We start from the raw sequence: 27,327 nt of genomic DNA on the forward strand, positions 1-27,327 counted from the left end.
AAGTGTCCAGGAGAATGCGTTAGAACGCTAATCCATCACAAAATATTCCAGAACACTTGTACAAATACAATTCTTATAACTGTTTCAATTGTGCTCACCTTTCATTTATTTACATTCTATTATCATACATATGAAAAACCACTGCAAATACACATGCAATAATGTATTTGCCAGAGTATTTGCACAGTCTCTTCAGAAAGGCTTTGTGAGTTTGGAAGACAGCCAATCCAAAAGCAGAAACATTACTGCATAACCAGTGGCCAAATGCATAGTACAAATAACAAATTGAAAATAACAAAGACAGAGCAATCAACAGTCTGGAACAGCCAAATAATTTTGAATAATGGGCAAATTCATGGAAACTGAAGTCTGTTCATACACCATTTATGGACGCAACTGCTGAAAAATCTTTGTTTAAAAAAAAAAAATTTGAACTAAGCATGGGAAAATGTACTGTATGAAAAAAGATCTCTACCAGGACCGAGATGGTTGGTTTTCCTTTTTTTTTTTTCCCAATTTTTTTATGATTATTCAGTCTTTCTATTACAACAAAACACACTTCTATTGATTAAGTTAGAGAAAAATGTAGGTTTTCCTCTTCTCTCCTATTTTATTACAATGTGAATATTTTTCAGTGAGCACAAATAAGAACAGAAGCCCAGTTAACATCAAAAAATATATCAGCATGAAGAGCAACTGAAAGAGCTCAGATTTGATTTTTTTTTTGATCAACGTGACCTTTACATGGTAAAGAGCACAGGGATGATAGGGAATAATAGGTCAGCTATCTTCATAGATGAAAACTGAAAGGCAATATAAAATCACCAGTGTCACGACCAAACAGACAAAAAGTACTTTCTCTCAGAGCATTTTAGTTAAGCTGTGGTACTCCCCTATGTAGGACAGTGTGGCTGAAGAGAGTCACATGCGTTTAAAAGACTACTGAACAAATTGAGGGGTATCACACAGAAACATGGCACCCTTCATATAGCCTACTGGTACTTCTGAGTGTCAAAGTTTCTCAAATTTGAATCCCTGCTGGCAAAGGGGGAATACTGTGGAGCAATACCATGCTCCATGTGTCCTGCATCTTCAAGATGGGAGCCCATGCCACACCAATGTTTATAGCTCTTCTTATATCCTTCTGACTGATGCATTTATAAACAACAGGACTAAAACACCTAATGCTAATTTCCAAGGTGGGGAGGAAGGGTAACTGTTCCAGCAATTACTCATGCCCCGGAGGAATCAATGTGACACTGTATAGATGGGAAAGTTTTCTCAAAGTCAGCATGTACTGGGAAGGTTAAAAAAAAAAAAAATAAGCGGCCAGGAATGGCTCCCTTACACAATTGCAACATGTTCAAATAGGTGCAGAAGAGAAAGCACAAGTGGCTAGAACCTCAGAAAGCATCAAAGGCCATTTCTGTCATCTGTGGCTATGAAAAGAGATATGATCATTTACAGCCTTATGGCTTTTACAAACATTTCTACCACAGGATTTACTCCAGTATGTTGGGTGTTGGAGGGAAATTCTCACAGACTGCTACGACTGCTTTGGCTGTTGTTTTTCCTGGTACTTACCATACTTCCCTGAGAGTGAATATTGCTGTAGGTGTGTGTCGTTAGGTGCTTTTCTAATTTTTGACTGCGGGATCAATGTCTACTCAAGCTGCTTGGCCAGTGGGGTGAACCCTCACTCTTCTGACATAGGTTTGGCCTCAATTCATGACAGCTTACTGAAGTCCAGACATGTATCTTTTGCTAGTGTCTGGTGTCACAAATGGTTACACCTAATAACAACTGAAATCACAAATAGTGCCACCACCAAGTAAGAAAAATACCCTTGTTGGGTATAGAGAAGGGAGTTACAGGAAAACCTCACTCACCCACCCCACTTTTTTTTTTTTTTCTCTCTCTCTCTTTTTTTTTTTTCCCTTCAAATTCTCCTCTCTTCTCTGTGAGGTAGAAAATGATTCCTGCCCTCAATACTCAATGTTCATTATTGTTGTTCCCAGGAACTATTTGGGTGTTTATAATCAGGAGTTAAATCATTTGCTCTTCTAGAGCAAACAGGATGATGTTGCCTACTGAGCATGAAACATCTCCACTGTTAAAAAATAAAATTCTAGACAGAATGATTTCTCAGCCCGCTAGCACATCCCAAATCAAAACATACCTTCCCTCTGAGCTGGTTCATGAAGGCCAATAAAACAAACCAAACAAAACAAAAACCCTACAACAGCATCTATGCAGAATAGTTTATATACAGACAAACTACACATTATATTCTCATACTTTCATTTTTAGACATTTCAGGACTGAGAAACAACCAAGGCTATGGCAGCAAATGTTAACCGAAGATCTAGCCACTTTAGTATCTTTTAATTCAAATATTTCATTTTAATTCAACAGTGTAGAAGGCCAAAAAATCCACCATTTTTTCCTTTCAAAATTCACTAAATATTTAATATCATAAGCAACATCAAAGAATTCAGTGACTTGTAATTTCAACAAGCACAATAAACAACTTAAATCTTACATTGTAGGTGTAATCCAACTCTGAACCCTCCAAAGCAGTAGTACCAAAAGATGCATTTCTGAATCTGAAGAAACCAGTGTCACGTCTGAATTTCACATTGCTCTGTGAGACTCCCCTTTGTCTTTATATTAAAAGCTATTAAATAGAAACATTGTCCAAAGAGATTGCTGTTGAGCTTTGTTTTCCTGTTACTGTAAGCAACTTAATCTTCGAAAAGCTTAAGACAAACAGTCATCACCCAAATAAAATTTTAATTAGTTTGAATTTGAGAGGACAAGTGATTCATGGGGGTTGGGCTGTGCATGAGTAGACAGCTGGTGTCAACATTTCTTTCAGCATTCAGAAGCTGTTGACAGCATGGTTTCTAAAATGCTTTAGGAGTGCTGGCAAATTTTAATTAATACAAATAGTTTTTGTAGAGGAATATGACATTGATCATCCAACTCTGGCCTCCAAAATCAGCACTGTCTCCCTCTGGGACAGGCCTGCAACTTAATTTTCACATCATGAAGTCAAGCATCCTGCAGTGATGTTCCTAGGTTGTTCTGCACTCTCAGGAGGAGGGACAGATCTGCGGTAGTTTTCAGCATGAAAAAGATTTTTGATCCTTAGACTGGTGCCAAAGTCACAGAGGATGCTCTAATAAACCATCTGAACACTACCTGTAGGTGCCTAAATCGAAACTGAGGCAGTGAATCTGCACTTGCATATAGGTCTACATCTGGTAGACAACTGGCCACTTCAGGTTCCCACCTCTGACATCAGCATTACTAATTGGACTAAGTAGTAGAGTACCTTCTTCTGCCTCCCAGACAGTGAGAGGAATCTTAGCTTCCTGACTCAACTTTCCAACAGACTAGAAGCATCTGTTCTAAAGATGAAAAGCAACATTTGGCTCTTAAGTTTGTTTTTTTTTTTGTTAATATTCTGCATGTTCATTGGAGTGTAAGAACAAATGATTTTTGTTAGTTTGAATGTTTGTGTCTCTTGTTCTAGTGGACTACACTTCTGCACTTTTCTGTATAAAACGTAGAAAAAAAAATCCTAAAGCAAAAAAAGCAGTACACCTACAAAGTCTGGAGCACTGTATTACTCCATCCATCCAAATTATACACTCCTCAGGATACAGTTCAACTTCAGGCAACAGCATAGGACTCTTCACCCAAAGACTACTAAAAAAAAGCATGAAATGTTCTACTCACAAGCTTTTATTTCAATTTGTAATGGATTCGAGGGAGGCACTTAGCGGTCAATCCCTTGTGACTGGGGAGGTGTTTCTGGTGAGTATGGTCCAGTATTAGAAGTACAGAAAGAGAAGTATCAACACGATTAGCTTTGGGACAACACTGCCCTGTGCACAGGTTCCTCTCAATGACACCCATTAAGGCATAAGGAATCCTCTGCCCCAGCCACAGAAGAGGTAAACTAATTCATTTTCCACAAGTAGCGGTTTCAAAGCTACTGCAGTCAATGTGGAGAGACTGACCAGGACCTCATGTTGCTCACTGTCTTCTAGAATGGAGCTGGACCATGCAAATCCAGTTGTTTTTGCAACATCTATATCTATCATATCTGGACTGACCATAAGAAGTCACATATGAGCCCCCTGTTTTCAATTCAGGATGTCTGAATATGTACTTTTTAACTGCATCTTTAAATATTAGCCAGCACTGAACACTTGATTCAGTTTCTCAGCTCTTACCTCAAACAGAACTAGACATTTATATGCAAGATTTGAGACAGTCTTGTCTAAACAATATGACACAGAAGAAGAAAGTCAAGAAAAACACACACAAAACAATGCTGCTATCATAGTTCATCCTGCTGGATATGAGTTCCTGTAGGGAACATGTCAAATACAGTCCAAGTACTAGGCTAATACTTAAATCACAAGGATGAAAGAATTACTATGCATTGGAAGATATAGCAAAAGTAAGCAAGGCAAAATTCTCTCTCTGAAATTTAAAGTATAATCACTATGGTGCAAAATCTCACATACATCTCACTGAAATTTTAATAGCTGCAGCTCTATTCTTCTGAAATGTTTCCCTGGTGTAAACTTGGCTCCATCTGCGATCACTAACAGTAATAAGATTGGATAATTTTCAATGAATCCAAACTACAAAGGAGACATAAGCTCTGCTCCCTTTCTGCCTAAACACTTTTTGTTCCAGCGATGGACATGCAGTGAAGGAAAAAGGCTAGAATATACAGTATTCTACCACCCTGTCCTCACAAAATAACTGTTCAAGAACCGAATTGCATTGCAATTTGACCAGCCTTACAATTGCTCTATCTGGTATGCTCAGCAGCTATAGAAAGACTCCATCACCGTGCAAAAATTGTCTGCTTCTCTGGCAATTTGAAGAAGGGTCTGATAGCTTATTGTATTACCAAGAAAATGTTGCTGAAGACATAAAATGCATGAGCTGGGAAGAAAAAAAAAGGAGGAGTGGAAAGTGGAAAAAAAGATAGAATAATTCTAAAATTATTATCACTTACTACAGAATTCAAAATTCTGTGTACAGAGGAGTAAATATGCTAGTAGGGGAAAATAAGCTAAAAGGCTATGTATGCTTGTCACTGACCAAAGCACAAATGATAAACTAACTATAGACTAACTGGATATTGATACAGTTCTACTTCAGGTAAACAAATATATGATAGTCTGGATGTACTGTCTAATAGAACTACTCACATCTGTGTTTATTTATTTTTTATTTATTTTTTAATTGTGAAGCAGTTCTGTGCAGTGCTTCACTGAACACTATTTCATATATTCACTGCTAAAGAACAAAATAGATGACGAGCATCCTACTCTCTGGCTTCTGCGCTTCTTCACCTTGTTACTATTATCACAATTACATCAGTACTGATGATCAAGAAGTGGAATATAGTCTTCAGTTTGAAATTGGCCTTGTACCAAATTATCTCAGATTCTTAGATGTTTAGTCTCTACACAGTCTAGAAGAACAAAACTGTTGATATGGCATATTTAGGGCCAGAGTAATCCTGAATAAAAAGCAAATGCCAAGTGAATGGAACACAAGTGTTTTAGGCTTAAGTAACAGCATCGTTCCTTCCTGTCTTTCCCCATCCTTCCCTTCTGAACTCACCCTCAAGGAGTGTCAGTCCACGCTTGACATGGCTGAGGAAAAAATGAGATAAAGCTTGCTGTCAAAGGAAGTGAACAAAACTGAACTGTCACCTTTGTCCAGTTGACACCATACTAGCCTTACCCTCTCATTCCTAATAAATTGTAGTTTCTTTAAAATCTTACCAATCTTCAAGACATACCAGGGTGATCAATGAAACAATGATACAAACTGAAATAACAGTCAACAGGCTTAAAACAATCCTTCTTCATGAGGCAAGGTCTCATATGAAATGGGATCAAGGGATGAATTTACCAGACCCCAATACCACTCTTCCATGGTACGAATGTTTCTTGCAGCTCTGTGCTATTTGGATGTTATTCACCTATTGCTTGATGTCTCTGGAATACAGCACCCGCCCAGGTGAATAATGCTGATTCCCACATTAAAATAGAGACGAAGACAAAACATGCTGTGGAATACCACTACTAAGAACAAAATATCGACATGTCACTTTTAAATACTAGAAAAATTGTATATCCCAGTAATTTCCAGCTTCTAGAAACTTCTTCCTGATCACTATTCAATAAAGCTTTGTGCCCGAGATTAACAAAAATCTGAATGCCTGTGACCCATGGCATGCATTACTCTGACAGTAAAAGACAAGCAGAAACATGTCACAACTGTTCTGAGCACAGAGTCCAGAAAACCAGAAAAAAAATCTTCATGGAAACATCCCAAGGACATACTTTGATTAATGAAACTATACACTCAGTGTAGCCAATCTACTTAGAGACACAATTGAAAGCATACTATTAAGGAAAAAAAAATATTGTTGTTCCACTTCATCAGTTACTCAAAACCTGTGTATGTAGTTAAGATTATTTTATACTATCAGTATGCCCATTCACTTTTGATTGTTTTCCCTGTCAAACGCTGGAACCCCTCCTTACTTCATGGCCAACACCACTGACTACAGTACAGTATGCCTCCTCACCAAAGCACTATTGAATGGCTGAAAAATAGAAGAACTTACTTGGAGTACTGCATCCAGGTCTAGGGCCTCTAGCACACGAAGGATGTTGATCTGTTAGAATGGGTCCAGAGAAGGGCCATGAAGTTAATCAGAGGGTTGGAGCACCTCTCCTATGAAGAAAGGCTGAGAGAGCTGGGGAAATTCAGACTGAAGAAAAGAAGGCTCTGGGGTGACCTCATTGCAGCTTTTCAGTTCTTACAGGGGGCTTATAGAAAGGATGGAGAACAACTTTTTGCTCAGGCAGACAATGACAGGACAAGGGAGGAATGGCTTTAAACTAAAAGAAGGGGAGATTTAGACTAGAAGCTAGGAGGGAATTCTTCACTCAGGGTTGGTGAGGCACTGGAACAGGTTGCACAGAGAAGCTGTGGATGCCCCATCCCTGGAGGTGTTCAAGACCAGGTTGGATGGGGGCTTGGCCAGCCTGATCTAGTGGGTGGCATCCCTGCCCATCACAGGGGGGTTGGAACTTGATGACCTTTAAGGCCCCTTCCAACCCAAAACATTCTATGATTCTATGATTGAATTTTACCCTTGACGCACTTCCAATTTTAATGTTAACATATTACAGTAATCAACCCTGTCTAGCACACCCAGACATAGCTGATAATGAGTAGCATGCAGTCAAGCACAAGCATATGTTTTCAGTGAATGCTTCTTTCTCACGCATAACTCACTGGCAAGTGTGTGCCGAGTCTCCCCCAGTGCTATTCCACAGAACACGCAATTGTTGAACTATTGTCTAGTCTTTTGAGTTTGGACTTGAAATTGTGTTTCTTCACATCCATAGTTCAATTCAAACATCAGCCAAAGGCTCCCTCACTCCTAAGATGTACTTGGTTCCTACTAGTAGACCTTTCAAACTCCTCTTCTGTTAGCTTCTCATCCCAAAACAAGTGAGAAAACTTTGTGCAATGCCTCATTGTGAGGAAGACGGCTCCTCTTAGGCAAAAGGAAACAGGACAGCTGTATTTCTTTGTCCCCACCTCTCTAATCAGTCTCAGACTGTGGCACATGCCAAATGGCATCTTGTCAGATGTTTACACATTCTGTTAACAAAAAGAGCCATCAATCAACAGATAGATATCCATCTACCCTGTTCCAAAGGACAGGCCACAATGTCTGGTGATGAGCCAGGCAAATTCCTTCTTCCCCCTCAGAAGAGACTTAAACAAACAAAACAATTCAATGTGTCTCAGATGTGAATCTGAAATTACATGACAGTCTTACAAAAAGGGACATAACAGACGAGACACTAACATAGTAGCTCTTCATTAGTATAATACATACTGTAGTTTGAAACTCAGTCATGATTTTAACAGCAATGTTGACATGATTTTTGCAAGCAAGGGACAGTTCATGTCACAATAAAAATTACAAGTTATTTCAAGTTTTCTTCCTTCTAAGGAATCTTTAGTAAACGCTATGACAGGTGTGTTTTTCTCTCTGAATACCAGATATGCTCATCTAAATGTAAAGAAAAGCCACAAAGTCAAGATAAGATCTTATTTCCCTTACATCATCACCACTTATAAAGATGTTTCCAGAAAAATTACATCTTCAGTTCCTCCTGCATAGACCCATAGAATAAAAATCCCATACCTATTTACATCTGGGCAAGCAAGTTAGTCTTCAGTTTAAATAACTGAAATTGAGCATAAGGGTAATAAAAAAATTGACTTGTAAGGTTATGATTCAGAAGAAAGGCAAGAACGCATCAATCCAGTTTGGATCTATCAGGCTACATGAGAGTTCAGGAGAAGGAAGTGGTTACAGCTGTGGTATATGCCCAACAAACATTTCTAAAACAGTAAATATGAATAAGAGGAGAGACAACATTTGGAAGAAAATTCTTTATGCCTTGTTGAAATTCTCAGCACTTGCTTTGAGTGTCAGTGTCATGCCACGTACAATGGACAATCACTTCCCTTGCCATCCTGGTGAAGGGCAAACCAGTGTCTACCAACACAAGGTGGCTGAAGAAATAAAGAATCTAAGATGCAATGTCTTCTTCCCATAGGATTTATGTTAATGCCTAACACTGAAGAAAAAGGGAAGACATCAAGCTCAAATATTCAAATTCCAGGGCATCTAGACTTCAGAGCCACTATTTGCTAAGCAAAAAATAATGAGCTGGGTGTAAGAGAAAGATAGAAACCATTGCACACACAGTACCATTGGCAGAGCCCTCTTTCTTCCCTGTTCCCAGGACACTGGGAACAGCAGCAGCAGAGATTTAGGCGGAATTTGAAGCCAGCATCCCATATCCCAAAGTGAAACAGGAATAAGAGGTTGCCTCACAATGTTTGGAGCATTAAAGAAATAAGAGAGCTACCCTCTCTCATGCATGGTCATCCTCTTTTTCCTCTTACTCCCTGGCCATCAGATCTCCCTTCCCCAGCCTTTTCATATTTCCTGAACCCAACATGCCCCCACTGCAAGCTTTGTCTCCACAAAACAAAACTGACTTTTCCTACCAAGGGGATGCAGAGAAAAAACCTCAGAGCATTTCAGAGGAGATACCAATAACAGGTGAGAAAGAAACCTACAGTTGCATGTCCTAGAACATCAATGAATGCTTCTAGATCTAAGAGCTGCTTGACTTCTGCCTCTTCTTTCCCCAAAGGACATTTTTGTAGTAACTCTTCCCTTCCACTACAGGCTGAAAAGAATAAGGGGCGGCAGAGGTACTAAGACGCATATGATTGTGAATGCCAAACCCTGTGCACAGAGTTACTCTAAGAATTGTTGCACAGACTTGCTTTCATTCACCTAAATGATTTGGGTACTTTCACAACAAAGGAAAAACTTTCTTCCTCTCCAAAATAAATAAATAAATATTAAAAAATGTTTAAAACAAATCAGTGTTTGAAAAGCAGAAGACTTGAAGCATTATCATTCCACAGACAACTGTGACTAGTTCCTTATCCTTCTAACATCAAAAAAACCTTTGACAGACCATCCACAGATATGATCAATCTTTAGCTAAATGTGTATATGATTTCTAAAATGGTAGCAAAGTTCTGACATGGGATGCACGTTACAGCCTGCAAACTTCACACAATACCTGATGTGTCATTTTCCTTCTGATTTCTCCCTGAAAAGGGTATCAGCTAAATGGTTTTAATATACATACTTACAAAGCTTACCAGAGCCCAGAAACTAAGCTGCTGCCATCAGTGCAATCTTAGCTTTAAGCACCCACCTACTGCAGTAATTGTTACACGACCAGGTTTCATGCTGCCTTTGCAAAACTACAGTTGCTCTCACCTCTTCAGAGCTTTCAAAATTAAAGCCCCCTCAGACCTACAAGCAGGCATGGCTTCAATACCAGAGACCTTAGAGACCTCCAGATCTAAAATCTGCAACTTTTAATGGCCTAGTAGCTGATTTGAGCAATTGCCAAAGACCACAGTGGAGCTGATCATTGTGTTGCGTACAGCAGTAGCACACATTTCAGAGCTGCAGGGAGTAGCGGTGGCAGAGTTAAAGAGAAAACTTTACCTGCAAACTAACCTTGTTTTGCTTTCATGGGCACTGTTGTAATCCATCTGCAATAACACAGTTATGTACTTGGCTTTGTAATAATTACTGCAAAGAATACACTGCCAGGTCAACAAGATCTACCAGCACAAAATGTGACAGCAACTCTCAACAGCATTTCGTCAATGGATGATGCCAGGATGGGTTTAGAGCTGTCTGTCCTGTTTAAAACAGCTACCTTCCTCTCAGGCAAATTATAAATACAAAGTGTTCCTTAGCACACACAAAACTTCAGGTACCAGAATGCTCTTAACAACCTGAGCTAGCAGAACAATGTATCTTGGAGGTGATTGCCATCTCTATAGATATCTTGACCAGTTACATTCATCCACGTTATTTCAAGTATGACCTATAGTCCTCCATGCTTTCTTCTCATGGCCTGCATACTGACATGAACGGCCAAGTTTGATTCCCCTTCAAGAAGCCAGTGAAGGACTCTATACAGTTACTTCACTGCCTGTAATGTACCACACTTGAAATCTAGAGTAAAAAAATTGAGCTAAGGAACAAAGAACCCAGGAACATGATGAACAAACAAATCAACTACCCTCATCTAAGGTTTTTACCACTCCCAGACTCCAGAGGAAGACCTATGTTTTGCTTTTTATAGTGGTTTCATTAATTCTTCCCTTGTTTCCCCAGGTTGGAAAACAGCAGGCATTTACAGAATTCCTACCAGCTGCATTATAAACACACCTCTGAAATGAAGCTTAGGGAAAAATCTGCAAAGAGAACTAAGACTTTGAATCCTTATTTCATAGATGTATAGATAGCGTGTAGGAGGTGGAAAGAAGCATTACTAAATCTGTTACCTTTCCTGTGAATGATGAGCACGCCACCCCTTCCAAAAATAGACTGTGAAGGAAACATTATTCTGATGACCATGAAAAGCAAATTCATTATACTGATTTAGACTGCCAGTCAGCTGTATTCAAACACATTTCCTCCTTCAAAGCTACGAGTTATTCCTTTTTACTTTATTTTTTTTTAAAGTAAAGCCATGAAATTTATTTGAAATAATGATATTTGGAAAAAGAACCTCGTCCTCGTTTCAAAAATCTGTTTTATAAATTCTAAGATAACAAGAGGAACCAGCAACAGGGCAGTGCATAGGCTGTCTTGATGCTTCGTACAAGGACAAGCATTTAGCTGCTAAATGCGTTGGTCCAGCATGACCAAATACAGAAAATGCACTTCAGATAAATTTCTAAGAACATGGTGGGGATGAGGAGGAGGGGGAGAAATCTTTCTTCAATGTGAGTGCCAGCATGAAACACACTCAAATTGACATCACCTTTCCAGTGACTTTTCTCTTGACCTGTTTGAAGAACTATTTCCACAGAGGGAAATTAATTCAGCCTTCAACTCTGTTCAATCTCTGATCTTTCTCTACAAAATAATTTAAATACAGCATGTCTATCTGAACTCTGTAATTTATACCTTGAGGGACTTGTAAGATAAAATATTGTGAGCACAAAATTAAAAGCAACCCATCCCTTAAACCTGATACAACTAGGAACCTGAAAAGAAGCGTTTGTTCAGATCAATGACACAAAGCATTAGCAAAGTCAGATGGGTTAAACAAGCATCTTAGAATGTAATTCTTACACAGCTAATATATGCCAGGTGTTAAGCATTGAACTGAAATGTTTGATAGCTTTTTCAGCTACCGGCACCTTCCCTTCTTCAGCAGGAATGGACCATCCATGTTACAAAAGCTGTCACTATGGATAAGAACACATTTCTTATGAGTGACACTCATTTTGACACCCTAATTGATTTTTTCCCACCACTCTATGGTGGGAAACATATACCTTTGTTTAGACCAGAGTGCATCCTTTCAACACTTAACCCATCATGGTGAATTGGTAAAAGAAAAATCCCTGTATCTCCTTTACATATAATAGTGCATGAAGAAGGGATTACATTTCACAATGCCAAGTTATAAGAAAAAAAAAAAAAAAGCCTGGAGCCTTTGCTTTGTCCCATAGCCCCTGAGAAGAAACAGGCATGGCTGAAATTATACTGGCAGTGTCAGCTGCTCTAGGTGATACCCTTTCTGCACAGGACAGACTAGGAGGTGGGGAAGAGGGCCTAAGCAGCCTCAAAGGTACAAATCCTATTTTATACATTTGTGAAGGAATTACAGTTACAGACTGCTCCTCTTTCTGTTTGTGGCTGATCTACTAAGCAGGGCAAAAGAAGTTATTCTTTATTAGCTGGGTACGTTCTGACAAAGCATAAGCAAACAGCTCTGAAAGCAAACACCAAAACCTTAGAGGGCAATTAATATGTCCAGTACATTTCAAAACCCATATCTGGGTTTGCTTCAGTCTTGCAAAAATCAGTTCTTGGAGGACATCTTTAGCAGCTCACACCTCCAGTTTCCTCACAGGAAACACTTTGCATTAGACAAACCACTGTCAAAAAAAAAAAAAATAAAAAAACATTTCTGAGATATTAAATTTAGCTTTCTCCAGCAACAAATTCTGATCTCTAGACTAGAAGCTAGAAGCTTTTGAAACAAGTACTTAGAGACAAGTCATTTACAACTAAAATGGTTATCAATAATCCTTATACAGGCCTCTTAAATTCCTCTAAGGAGCAGATTTAACACAGCTGAAAGCAGGTGAAAACAAGATGTTAGTTTAATGTAGAAAAGATAGGTCATCATGGCTTCCTTTCTCTTTAGTAATAATCTAGCAGCTTTGGAGAAGCCGCAGACACATGTTGACTCTTTAGGAAGTTCCATCGGTGGTCAAAATAGCCATCAAAATGGGGTATATCATATGCCACTGATACTTGCTGATTATCACTACTCCTTATATAAACTCCCCTTCTGCTAATAGTAATAACTACAGCATTGCCAGTAAGTAGGTGATCCTAACCAAAGCATTCTGCCTTCTTTCTTCCTCCCTCCTCTCTTTTACAGGTGGTTTTTTTTTTGTTTGTTTGACTTTTTAGATGATATTTTGAAAATACAGATCACCTTATTTCTCCACAGAGAGAAACTTCCTCTACACTTCAGTCCCGAGTCATTTTCAAGTTTCTATTACTCTCATCAGCATAGCAATCCAGGACCTCAATTTGCCACTCATACCTACCAAGCACCTCACTGCAGTGCTCTGCTGAACAGAGACTGGCAGACATAAAAAAAAAATGTAGCGGTGCTTTGCCAAAAATGTCACTTCAGCACCTGTCACAAACTTTTTGCTAGCTAAAATCTGTCAACTGCAATGTTTGGCTTGTACTATATCAGCAAATGGCACCAGCTATCTTCACAAACCCTCTGAAGATGGCTTCCAGATAGGCACCAAATGAATCACATTTAAACTCCATGCCTTTCCAGGGTAACTGAATTATGCTTAAACACATGATATTGGCCAGCAGAGAAAAGAAAGACCAAAACACAGCAGAAGGAGACTTACAGGTTATCAAACCTGTACCTTAAGCTTTACAAAAATACCACTATTAGGTCTGCACAGCTATCATGGTTTACATAAAACTGTTTCCTATCTGAAACAGCAAAATCTTTTGTGCAACAGTGGGCACGAACAGGAATAGTTGGCATGAATATGAATCATCCCCAAACGAACTTAAACATATTGCTCTAAGTAAGCAGCACTTTCCTGAATATTTAACATGGGTTTGGCAACTATTTAGAACAGGGAAAAATATATGACTGTGAACACTGCATGAAATCCCACAGATGGATACATAGGAAAGACTGGAACACTGTGAAACAGAACTAGTGCCACATGAGCCTGGGGGACTTGCACAGCTAAGTCTCTGTGTACACAACCAACCAGGATCAGGAGAGAGAAACACAGCAGCCTGGAACATGCTATGAGGGCATATATTAGGTTAGAAAGAAAATTGGAAATGAAAGAGTTGGAATGGAGACGAGAGTAAAGAACACAACAGAGAGGAAAAAAAGCATAGACTTCAAACAAGCAAACCCTTACAATAAATGCAGACGTCACTCACCTGATGAAAGCATGGGAAAGGTCTTTTGTTTCTCCTTCACAAATTAAAGATGTATTTTGCTACTGTAGATAGATTTAGAAATGTTCATTACATATGAAAAATTCATTTTGCAGAATGCATTCATCCTTCTATTAGCTAGCAAAGAGTTTTTAGGATCGGGGTGAGGAGGGTAGTTTTTTTCCCTAGGGTCAAAGCTAAATCTGCAGTTGAGCAATTGCTAGAAAAGAAAGATCAGTATGAAGCCACCCAAAAGCTCCACAATCTAAATTCCTCTGCAGATAATTAGGAATACTTTATAGCCAGAAGGCAGCAGGTAGACTGGGAACATCAGTCTGCACTAAAATGTTATCCCACAGCAGGAAGCCAGGAAAACCCATGAGACCTTTACATTAAACTGATAGTTGCTTCTGAATTAATGAAGAGCAATAAACTCCAGGACATCTAGCTAATACCACACAAGTTATCCTGCTCTGCGACTCAGACAACTCCTGATCTGTTTGAGTCACATATGTCAATACATGAAAATGATGGAAATGCTTTAACGCGGAGAACAGTCTGCCTTTAAACACTGCTCTTTTGCCCTCTGAGGAAAAACACTGACGATGAGCCCCACAACAGGAAAAGCATTTTCTCAGCTAACCAGGGAGGCTAGGAACAGGTCACAATTCAAAATCCTCCCAGCACTTCACCACTCTGGTCAACAAACACTAAAACTCTAGCACTCCTAACTGGAGTCAGGCATCATCTGTTTTTCCAAAGTTTTTGTTATTTTCCTGTGCATATTCATCTCTATATTCCCCAGCCTCATAAATATTTCAAAAAGTGTTTCAATGTCTCAATGTTCAAATAGAGATTTCACTGTGTTCATAAAGCAGATTCAAAATCTTAACATTGTCTACCTGGAAGTGCCTTATATTTTAGAATAAATTAAAGTTTCCTGTGTTACTTGTTTCAGATATATGGATTAGATTTTCAGAAGTGTTTTGTTATACAATATACTGCTGGTAACTCTGAGACTTGAAGGGTTTAATCCCCTGTACAAAAGGCCCAGCCAGAATCAGTCCGGCTCTACTGTAATCAAAGACAGATCTCAGTTCACTTGGCAATCGCATTTACTTCGTGAATTTGAAGAAAAAACTAACAAATGGTTTCTCTTAAGAGGGGTTTTCAGTGATTCAGCTTATGAATAATGTGGATCCCCTAATGGGGATTAATCTCTTCCCTTGTTCTTCCACTCTCAGTCCATCTACATACATTAAAAAAGGAAACAACACTAATTCCTGATAAATACCCTCTTGGTTTTACAGCATTTGTTCATACATTATGCACAGATAAAGAAATAAAATGGTAAGGGAAGAAGCAACCCTATCTCAAACTACATGCTCTTTGTTATAATTTAAATAGAAATTTGAGAGCAAGTATTGTCTGATGGATGCTCAGTTGTGACTACGTAAGCAGGCCTGCTTCTATATGTCATCTATCACATTTTGGTTTCCCCAAAGACAACACTGTCTGGTAGTTTTTCTACTGCAAATCACCGATGAAAGCTTTCCAAAAGCACAGTCTACTGCTACAATTGCTTCCACAGGCAAAGCATGAGTGTCACCATCAGAACCACAGCTGGGCCATTTCTGAACAACCAAAAATTCCACCCTGTACATTGCACCACAAGGCAGAACTGGCATTGCTTGGTTCAAGTTCAGAGGGTGTCCTGATTTCAGCTGGGATAAAGTTCTTCCTAGCAGCTGGTATGGTGCTGTGTTTTGGATTTAGGATGAGAATAATGCTGATAACACACTGATGTTTTAGTTGTTGCAGAGCAGTGCTTACACTAAGCCAAGGACTTTTCAGCTTTGTTCTGACAGTGAGGAGGCTGGGGGTGTAGCAGGAGCTGGGAGGGGACAGAACCAGGTCAGATGACCCCAACTGGCCAAAGGGATATTCCATACCATATGGAATCACGATGAATGATAAAATGTGGGGGGGAGTTAGTGGGAGGGAAAAGGAGCGGAGGGGAGGACAGGGAAGTTGCTTCTGCTCAGGGACAGGCAGGGCATTGTTCAGCGGGTGATAAGCAACTGCATTATTCATCAATTATTTTGTATACTTTTATCATTATTGCTATTATTATTATTTCCCTTTCTTTTTTTTTTTTTTGTCCTATTAAGCTGTCTTTATCTCAACCCATGAGTTTTACCTTTTTCCTCCAATTCTCTGCCCCATCCCATGGCAGGGCAGGGAGAGGAGTGAGCAAATGGCTGTGTGGTGCTTAGCTGCATGCCAGCTTGAACCACAGCAGAGGGTTAGACTTCTGGCTGCTTGTCAGGCTCAACAGGGATCTAGATTACATATACTTAATCACAAACGCATCCATTCTCTGATGTAGCCTTATATTAGAGCCAGAAATGGCAAGAAGTAATGGAGTGAAGTAGTTAAAGAAAGCAATTAGACAATACTGCATCCTCTTAGACTACTTGCTCTACGGTGTCTGTAGAAAAGCACCAGGTCTGGAAGTTAATAGGATATAAGTTATTTCTGCATTTGCCAATCTGAGATCTCACTACAGTTTCTTTCCTTAATTTATGACTTTATGTTTTAGCCATAATAAGCTCCAGGGGAAAGGAATAAACCTGCTCATTACAACAAGAGGACAGCAGCTTAAGTTTCATGTATCTCACGCTTACTGTCCTGCTGTTTGTTGGGGTCTAATAGTGTTTAGGGACATCAGCTGTTTAAAAGCATGAAATGTAATGGAAAGGTGGTAAAAACAAACAAACGAAAACCCTCCGTAATTCCATTTCTGAATGAGGGAATTCTATATCTATGCTCACTAGTTTTTCCTTTGTGTTTCCGAGCTAAACTTTTTCAGACTAAATGACTCACGTACAGACTGGTAGCAAGATATGGAACAGTGATCTTTCAATAAGACAAGCATTCTGCAGTGTACACTGCATGTAAAGGTGGTCAGAACCCTAGGAGATACTTACATTCTATCAAAATGCAGATTTTAAAACCAAATTTTACAATGATTAGACCTATTTCTGGAATGTTACTCACAAAAAAAGTACATTAAAAATCAATTTTAACAGTTCCAAGCTTTTTACAAGTGTCATGTCAGTATTAACTCACAGAAGGAATTATGCACATTATATTTCAAAAGTTATAAATAGACAAAATGAGAAAATATCTGTTTGAACTTCCCAAGATAACTACTAAAATGCTTTTGGGTATTTCAGTATAAGACAATGTATAGAAGGACTTCTCCCCAGTTTGATACCAGCACCAGTGATAGATGCCCAGAGCCTGGACATGGTCATGGGTCAGCAGGAGAGCACCTGAAGAGCAACACACAGGAATTCCAGCCACTATAACCAGTAAGTGAACTTCAGCAGGGGCCCAACTTAAATGTCTCTATGCTAATGCACCTAGCATGGTGAATAAACAAGAGGAGGTAGAGATGTGTGCACGCCTGCAAGGCTACGAACTCATTGGCGTTACAGAGACGTGGTGGGATGACTCCCACGACTGGAGTGTTGGAGTGGAAGGATACATGCTCCTTAGGAAGGACAAGCAGGGGAGATGAAGAAGGGGCATTGCTCTTCGTCAATGATCAGCTGGAGCAATCTGCTCACTCTTCCCTGCAAGCTTGGTAAATAAACCAATGAGCTATATCACCTGCTCTCTAACTATACTTTGTTTATATGATAACTATTATATTATCTGCTACTGTAATTTTGTTTTCACAAGTATAATTCAGAATGTAATATGTTAAATTAAGAGACACTTTATAAAAAGAAAAAGGATTTAGGGCATACAGATACCAAGCAAGATCTTTAGGATGAGGCCTGTTACTGTTTGCCTTAAATTTTCTGTGTTACACATCTTACCATCTAAATCTGCATTGTTCTCCAAGTAACTTGAGGTTTGAGCTTGACTGTTTTTTGTTGTTGGTGGTTGTTTTTTGTTTGTTTGTATGTTTGTTTGTTTTGGTGCTATAGTAAATAAAATTATTTGTCATAGAAATCAGTGAACTTACAAACAGATTTATTTCCAAAACGTTAGAGAATCAAAACATGGAATGACATGAATTTTGTGAGGTTAAGAACTTCCATTATTTAATTACCCCTTTTAAAGTAAAAAACTTTGTAATCCATATTTTGTTTTCTATACTATAGCTAATCACTAGCTAGCACCCCTTCACATTAACTGGATCCATACATCCATGTTGAGCTGAAAATAGAGCACTCAAAGGATTTTACAGTTTTCTTGACTTAGGAAAAAGCATGTTCGTTTCTACAGCAAACGTAATCATTATTAATCTTCCATTTTTCTTTGACTTTTACATGATGAATTTAGAAGCATACTCACACTACACAGAAATAAATGATGCACAGGCACAGAATAAATGTAAAAATATAAAACATCTTGTATCTGTACACTGCAGTATTTCTTTTTATGGTCTTCTCCTAACAGAAAGGAGGAAGCACGAAAAGGAGAAGTTCGTTTCTGATTCCAGGAGGAGTTAAAATGATTACAAATAAAAGTATTACTGCTGGTAGACTTTAAAATTAGGCTTGAATTTACAACTACTTTATAAGAGTTAATATGCTTTTAATAGATTCTGTGCTAAAAGCTAGTACAAGCTAGAAATAAAATCTGAGTTGATGCAGGCTGGCAAAGCATGAAAAAGTTTAGAATTCTAAATAATCTTAAGAATTGTTTTGCCATTTATTAAAACACTACTTGTAGTGCATTAGCCCTTTTAATGCTAATGCAAGCCTACTAACTGCAACCATACTGTGTTAAGTACTGAGTTTCTGCCAACGTGTAAACCCCCTGGAGCAGTTCTCTGAATGGCACTATGAAGTCATCCCTGTCACTCACTAGTCTCAGCTGTCATGTTGGCTGACAGCATGGTGTGACAGCAGCCCTCCAGGCTGGCCTCGGCTGGATGGCTATGCCTGCTCGTCATGGTCCACGTGCTGTGCAAAATGCCACACAGCCAGTATTAAAAGCTATAGGAGCCAACCTCATACAAATGTCTCTAGAAAGCATTTTACCAAAAATTTGCTCAGTATTTCCTTTGCACAAATACCATTTTATCCACAGGTAAATACTGTGACCGTTTTCAATGAGTTCAAAGTCAAAACCAGAGTTCCATCATGGCACAAGGAAAATGCCAGTCGCAATGCAAGATTACGGGCTTTCACACTCGCAAACAAATCACTAGTGGAAAATGCCAGCAACGACTGTTAGTTTATATGGGCTTCCAGACACATTGGGAAACAGCTGATCATATTTAATTCACAGTCCCTGACCCTGTAATTGAAGGCCTCCAGTTGCACGGAGGCTGAGTTTATCAGCCTTCTGAGTTCACAGTATAATTCAGGTTGGAAGAGGCCTCAGGAAATCATTGTTTCTCCAACTGAACCTTAGAATTTGGACCTGATTTTGCAGGCCCACATGAACTGGAAGAAATAATTCATCAGAAATTTAGAATCCAACTAAAACAGATTACTAGCTCATGCCTTTTAGTCGTCTGTGGAGAAAAATAATAAAAAAAAAGATCAGCCTGTAATGACGTTTCTATCCACTTTTGACGGATAATTTGCATTTTCCTGTCAAATCTCGTGACTTGCACTGTGTGAGCAAATGTTTTTCTTGCATGTGGGATACACAGTCATTTGCTTTAGGACAAACTCAAATAGATGTCCATAGGAAGAACAATCTGTAAAAGGCACTGGCTAACCACACTCAAGCTCAAGGAATGAATTTGCAAGTCATAGTTGCATATTCCCAGTTCAGAGTAGACTAGGGATAACACAGCCTTAAGAGACATTATGTTATAGAGATATATAAACAAAGTTACATTAAGATTCACATTGTATGCTTCTTTTGTACCTTCTCTTATTTCAAGAAACCCCATCCTCTTTCCTCAAAGGGACCCACTTCCAGTGTGGATATAATCAGTGAAACAAAACCATCCCATATGCGTGACTGGTATTCTGAATGCCTACAACTGGTCCCCACCCAAACATCACTATACTTGAAAAACCAAATCAAAATGAATCTTATGTATCTCTGAACTGCACATGAATGCAAAAAATACTAGGTTTTATAATACCTTTACGTGATTGAGTTTAGATGTCAATGTTTTTGAAATGGCTGTTCATCCCTTGCAAAAACAGTAAGACACAGAAATGCAGAGTAGTCTCTTAAGAGCCATAGGTACTAATCAGCTAGGTGGACATACTGCACACATGACTGAGAATCTCAGTCTAAAAATACCAGCATCAAAAATCAAATGTATGGTTTAGTGTATCTAAAGAACAAAACATGGGCTCAAAATAATGATGCTGTTTATAGAACTATAAAATAATATGTATGCACATTATGGATGTTCTTTAATTTCACAGATGTGATTTTATTCTGTTATAACCATCACGACTCATATTTAAGCATTACAATATACATAAGAGAACTAAACGAAAGTCTGTCGAGATTTGTATCATGTTTTATAAGACACTATAAGTATATACTAATATTAACATGAAAAAATCTTAGTTATGGTCAATACTAAAGTAGGCAATCGCATATTAAAACAATGATGATTCTTATGACACCCCACTAAAGGATTCAAAGAGCTATCAACAGAAAAGAATATTCTTGACATAAAACTACTGAAGGGCTATTGGTGAACATTAGATTACACTACTCTGGTCATTCCATACTCATGTGTCCCCTGGCATGTTCATTAGATACTCAAATCTATAAATCTTCAAAATAGCTTTTACAAAGGACTGTGAGCACATCAAAAGCAAGATTTTCTTTATATCTGAACAAAAAGAGACTAAAAGCACACCCCTCCCCTGAAAACTCCTTTGAAAAAGAACAAAACCATCGTATTTTCAAGACCAATCTACTGCAGCAGAGTGAATGCCTACCGCAATGTAATACCACTTTCTTCATCTGACTTAAGCACCAATAGATTTGTAAGATAGACAGAAATACAACAGATAAGGATAAAGAAGAGCATTTAAGGATTCAATTTTAACAGCACTTCTGGACTCTAAGTGGAAAAAAGATGCGCCATAGAACTTCTTCATTCTAAATCAATATGACACCCATATTTCTGTGCAAATACTAGTATTCTTCATAACCCCAGTTTGCTATTATGAACACACAAATGTTCATACATAAAACAGTATGAAAGGAGATGTTTGTCTCTTCTGGGTTATTTTTGTCTCCAAACACAAATATACATGTTTTGGGAAGTATAATTCCCACCAGCTATAAGGGGCCACTTTTCATCTAGTGTAAGTGGAAGAATATGGCTGCAGTAGATCAACAATAAAATGTGAATCTTGGTATTGAGCAAATATATAATGTTCACCTCTGTGCTGAAATAAAAATACCTACAGTTTTTTTTGTTTGTTTGTTTGTTTTTTAATATGATAAGCTAGAGCAAATTTAATCTGATGAGTTCAGGATGGTTTGGAGGCATTCTTGAGTTCATGTCATTATAATCGTGGAAAATAGGGACTCTCCAGCTACATCTTGACCTAAGATGCAATGTAACAGTGAACTGGTACATGACCCCTTCTGCTTTTCATCTGCAGAGGATACAAATTGTGCTGTTAAACTTGAGATTCAGCTGTTTGACCTCTCAGCTCTAGCAGGTTCCTTTTCAGTCCTGAGTTATTTGGAAAAACAGTTATCTTCCCATTCAACTGAACAGCAGCAGTACAACTGCTGGGCCCTACTAGAAGCTACTGAGTTCAGAATCATCATTAGATCACACTTCAAATATATGAAGGTTTTAAAGTTAGATGCCCAATCCTCCTCAAGCTCCCAAATCCTGTGGGTCATTCAAAATACAAGCTACAAAATGCAGATATTTTCTTTGCTGTTTGTTTGTTTAGCCTAACACAAACCATCCTCTATTCACACTATCTACATATGCAAAAGGAATCACTCCATCTGCCCCTTGGTTCAGAAGCCACCCATCATTTACTTCATCATTTGGAAAAAAGCGTAAACAAACCAACCTGTTTAGCCAACTGATCCTTCTTCACCAAGCCAGTGGCTGCAGCAATGTTCCCTGCACCTTCCACTGTCTTCTGGGCCACTGCCGTCACTCCTGTCACCACAGCTCCCCCAACATTAGATACTTGCTCTTTGGTCTTCTCAGCCACTGAGGAGAAGCAGAAGATGGAAAACCACATTACAGCTCTGGGAATTTTAAGTTACTGACGTTTTCAGAGAGTCATATTTATGACTGACAGCTCATTGTCATGAAAAACCATTGGGCCATTACACTTTGTGTACCCCAAGTGGATCTTCAGAAATGAGACTCAATCTGATCATACTGGAGCAGCACAGGTAAAAATAAGCTTCATCTGTGGCTCAATTTCTTTCATGTGAAAGACATTCAACATATGCATTCACGTCTAGCCGTACTTTAGGGAAGAAAAGTCATTACTTAAGGGCCCTGATTATGCCTCACTGTGCAATGTATAATAATCACATTCAATATAGTACAGTTTGGAAATGCATTCCAATTAGTCCATCAAACACACTTGCTGCATGTTACAGGGCATGGAAGACGATGTTTTTTTACTTTGGACACAAAAGCTATTGATTATTCTTTTTACTTTTTTTTTTTTTTAATATAAGCTTGATTAATAAGCAGAGCTACTATTACTTGACTAAAGAATTTCTAATACAACATCTTATCTGATTTTCTGAGATTTCTGCCCAACAGCTGATGTTTCCATCCATAACATACTAATCTACAAAAAGATTGAATGCCAAAAATGCCAAAGCAAACCGGATTAATAGCTTACTTCAAAGCCCCAGGGAAACAACAACTCATTTAGCCTACATATACATCAGTGGTTGCCTTTCTACCTTTCAGAGTATTACTGAATTCTTTCTGCTCATTCATTCCCAAGTGTTCTTCCCTGACAGAAGCTTGTGCTATAGTGAAACCACTCTAAGAATAAAGAGAACAGATGACTTCATGCCTTCAAGTTACAGGGCCAGATTTTCAGGGAAAAAGGAAAAAACAAAAACCCCACAAACAAACAAACAAACAAACAAAAAAACTAATTTACTTATCTAAACAAGGGACTGTTCTTAAAAAAACATCCAGTATATAGCTTTGTAATTCCAACTAATCTTGTATTTTCCTCCAAACAAAATTCCATCTGAGCTATAAATTGTATTTATAGTCCTGAAACGTGGCAGTGAGAAGAAGGGACCTAATGCAAAATCCAGAGAGCATAATTTCTGAAATGAAACCGTATGGCTTGATAGTAAAAGAATAGAGGAATTGCTTGGACATATTTAAAAAAATATATAAATAAAGCAAATCTATGAGGAGTTGTTCTGGAGAGCAGAGAAGGTAAGTGAAGAGAGATTTGGGTTCACTGTAGTGATGCTCTGAGATATAATGTAAAGACACTCTGAGAAATGCTAGTGAAGTTGCCCTAGAAATCTAATCCATTTAAATAAATGCTTTTAAAGTTGCTGTGTTAACTGTCTTTTAGGATACTTATAAAGACCTACTTGTCTTTTTTTTCATAGGACTAAGAGTTTGCCAGTTCTGGTGATCTTATGATGCTCTAGGGTGTTGATATCATGTGAAACCTGAGGTGCAATAATACATTTTGTTACATGAAGAAAAATGATTCAAGAGGCTAGACACAGTCAGATGCGAACTAGAACCACAGATCCAAATAAATGTGTGTTCACACTTGTTCAATTAATCCTTTCTTACTGTTTGAGCTCTAAGGTCCTGCTAGTTTTGCTATTTTTGAATAGTTTCTGGTGTAAAACCCTTGGCTGGTAAGGGGACTGACACACCTCAAAGTGCTGAACAGCTAAATATGCTTTTCAGTTAGTGACTTTCCAAACACAGGAATACTAGACTGAGGATTTCCTTGTTTTAAGGTATGACCCGATTGCACCAGGTTTAGTTGCATCAAGACACTAAAATGAGGACTCCTGGCTGTGATTCACAGGAATACAGAGAGCATGCTATTTGTCAGGTTGCCCTTTCTCAGAACTTCTGTAGAGGAAGAAGTATTGCTTTTTGGTCTTACGAGGTGTTAGCTTGTGTATCTCACTTGCCTATCTAATTAACATGTCTACTGGCCTTTGACTGTAATAATTCATCCATTTTCTTTGACTGTGCATAGTTCATCCATCTTGCTCATCTCCCAAGGATAAACAGCTAAAAATGTACAGTTTCAAAGATGGAATATTTACAGGGCATGTCCTGATAGTCAAAGAAAAGCACTGGTTTGTGGTAAGCTCAAGGTGAAAAAGCCATCTAACTCAGTACTTCAAGCAGATGTCAGTTTCCTGAAGTGAAATGAAGACATGGTCTCAACAGTTAAGAACCGTAGTCAATCTTTTTCTTAATTCTTTTATCTGATCATTCTTGTGTTGTTTTTTGTTTTGTTTGTGTGTTTGCTTGTTTTCCTTAGTATTCTTAGTCATTGGTATTCCAATTGCATTTGTTTTAACTTTATCAGGTGTCTTATAGTGAATGTATAAATTAAAGAACCCACAACATACTTATGGCTTCTTTGTAAATGAATTCTTCAAGTACCTAAGGCAATCTGATCATCTAAAATAAATATTCAAAAGTGTATTTAGTGCAGTCAGAATAATGTTATTAATCCAAAGAAAGCATGTAGTTTTCATCTACTTCTATTGCTCAAAATAGAAAGCAAAGTTCTCATTTTGAAATATTCCAAAAGTTTCATGTTAAAAGCTTGTATTACCCAGTTATATATGATAAGTAGGGACAAAGAAACCTTAAACGCCAATAATTTTTGCAGTATGCTATAGTCAGTATTAGAACTTCTATTTCAATGTTAGCCTTGGCATGGCCTTAGTACACCATTCCAGATCACTTACTCCACAGGTGGACACAAGTAATCGGGCTATAGCACAGTCAAGCTTTACAGAAGCTGATTTACTGTTTCTCAGCACTGTGATGCAAAGCAGACATCAACTTTACAAAGACTTAATGGCTTAAGATCATTAAACAACCTAGTATTTAGATTAATTAGTTGATATTAACTCCCTGCATTCTGAACTGATTTGTTTGTGTGCACTAAATGCTTTTCCCTTGATACTACTTAGTGTAATCAATAAAACACATAAGACTGGAAAACTATTTTGTTTTTCCTTCTCTTGTTATTAGGGTTACAGAGCTGAAGGCTTAAAAAGTTGGAGCTTATTTACAGAATCACTCTGGTAATAGAACTTTGATAATGTTTTTGCATTCCTCAGAAATAGGAACGTAGAGTTTCTCCTGCTAGTATTAGTGCCTTTGCAGATCTGTGCTATGTGTATAGTTTTCTGGATTTATCTTAATGACTCTGATTTCTGAAAGACAGTATCTTACTATCTGCCCTCTATCCATTTTGAATTTTCATTCAACAGCTAAACTCCTTTCAACCAGTTTAATGGGCCAGAATTATTGAGGTTGTGGCACAATAAACATTATTCTCAAGCTTTGGGTATTTCACTTTGAGTCACCCTTTTCCTAAAGTGGAAGAGGAGCTTTTTGCCTAAAATGAAATTTGCTTAAAATTCTCAGTAACATTGTTACTATTCATAGTTGCAGCACAGAACAGATATGTTCTCCTTATGTTTTGTTTTGTAGTCTGTTTTATATCTTGCAGAACAAAATTTAACATCTTTTCAAAAATTTTGTTCTCCTACCTAAGATTTCCTGTCTTGCTGCACGTATTACAGCAGATCAAGATGGAAGGAAAGAACTTCCTCAGTATGCTAGCCTGCTACAGAAACCCACCTCTTCAGCAAGTTTCACACGTGTAAATGCCCTTGACTTTTATTCTAACACAAAGCCCAGCTTAGTCAACATCACCTCTATTAACTTGCTTGCTAGTGCTATCCACTGCTGTTCCCACATCTGTGATAATATGGGATATATATGCCTCAAATCTCATTCTACTGCAATCATCTACTGGTTACAGTAATGATCCCTCTGAGTATTTCTCTTAATTGAGGTTTACCATTATGAGATTTCAAACCTCGTAAAAAGAGCACAGATCTGTTTAGCCTGCGGCTAAGTTCTGAGGGCCTGTGAGGGATGTTCTGATCAGTTTTGTTACTAAAAATACTATTGGTTTATTTCTCAACTGATTATGTGCATTGTGATATTTTGTACTGCCAAGTTAAGTCCAACTACAGTTGTTTATCCTTGGTATTGGCCTGTGTGAGCACAGATGAATGACCCACTGGTTGTACCCAAATCAAAAGAAAGAAGAAATCCTTTTCTAATCCCACTCTCATTTGTTTTCTATTTTCTTACGGGAAAAACACCTTCAGTTTCTTGACCAAGCATCTTCTTCACATCTCTAGATGTCCCATAATCTATAGCAGAATATTTCACATTCGACTCTATGCACTGTGGTCAGCTCAGGTTTTCCTGCATTCTGTATAGATATAAGACTTCCATTAATTTTGCCACCCACTTATCACTCCAAATTATTGGTTAGTTGTTTCAGTTCATATCTAAAATGAACCCTGCAAATCAATTTGAAATGCAAATTTACTCTTTTTCAGTGTAGAAATACCAATGAACATATATGCCCAGCATTAATTTCAAAGTTTGAAAGTGTTGTTGCTACTGAGAAATTATGCAGTTCTAAAAAAATGTATAAAAAAATAAATGAAACCTTCATAACTGTGACAAATTCAAATTAGTTTATCAAAATTCTGAAATGTGTTTCTTTCCTGTAAGCTATTTCCCTCTTTTCTTCCCACCCAACCAGTTCCAGGGAGACATACTGATGAGTCACAAGAATCTTTTAGGAATGGAAGGAGCGATGGGGCATGTCCATACTGTCATTGTAGCATAACTTTATCTGAAACCACATTATTTGTAGATCTCATTCAAGGATGAAGAACCTCTAAGAATACCAATGATACTCAGGTATTAAGTTCATGTGGAATTCTCTGCTGCCACGGATACAGTCATAGTATAGTTATACTATACTATAGTTATACTTAGCTGTACTAGAGGCAGCCAGCTTAATGGTAGCTTGGGTACACTCATGCAGGCTGCAGATAACAGCAGT

The 27,327-nt window shown here is 38.2% G+C and overlaps 1 protein-coding gene across 1 annotated transcript in view; it reads right to left on the reverse strand.

The window, feature by feature from the left end:
- The window catches only part of SNCA (synuclein alpha), a 69,560-nt gene that overhangs the window by 32,656 nt on the left and 9,577 nt on the right, over positions 1-27,327 (reverse strand). Inside the window, exon 4 of the mRNA XM_048052150.2 lies at positions 22,252-22,397. Within this exon, the coding sequence (XP_047908107.1) occupies positions 22,252-22,397 (146 nt within the window). The remainder of the gene's footprint in view (positions 1-22,251; positions 22,398-27,327) is intronic.

This window comes from Anser cygnoides, chromosome 4, assembly GCF_040182565.1.
Source record: "Anser cygnoides isolate HZ-2024a breed goose chromosome 4, Taihu_goose_T2T_genome, whole genome shotgun sequence".
NCBI classification, from domain to species: Eukaryota; Metazoa; Chordata; class Aves; order Anseriformes; family Anatidae; genus Anser; species Anser cygnoides.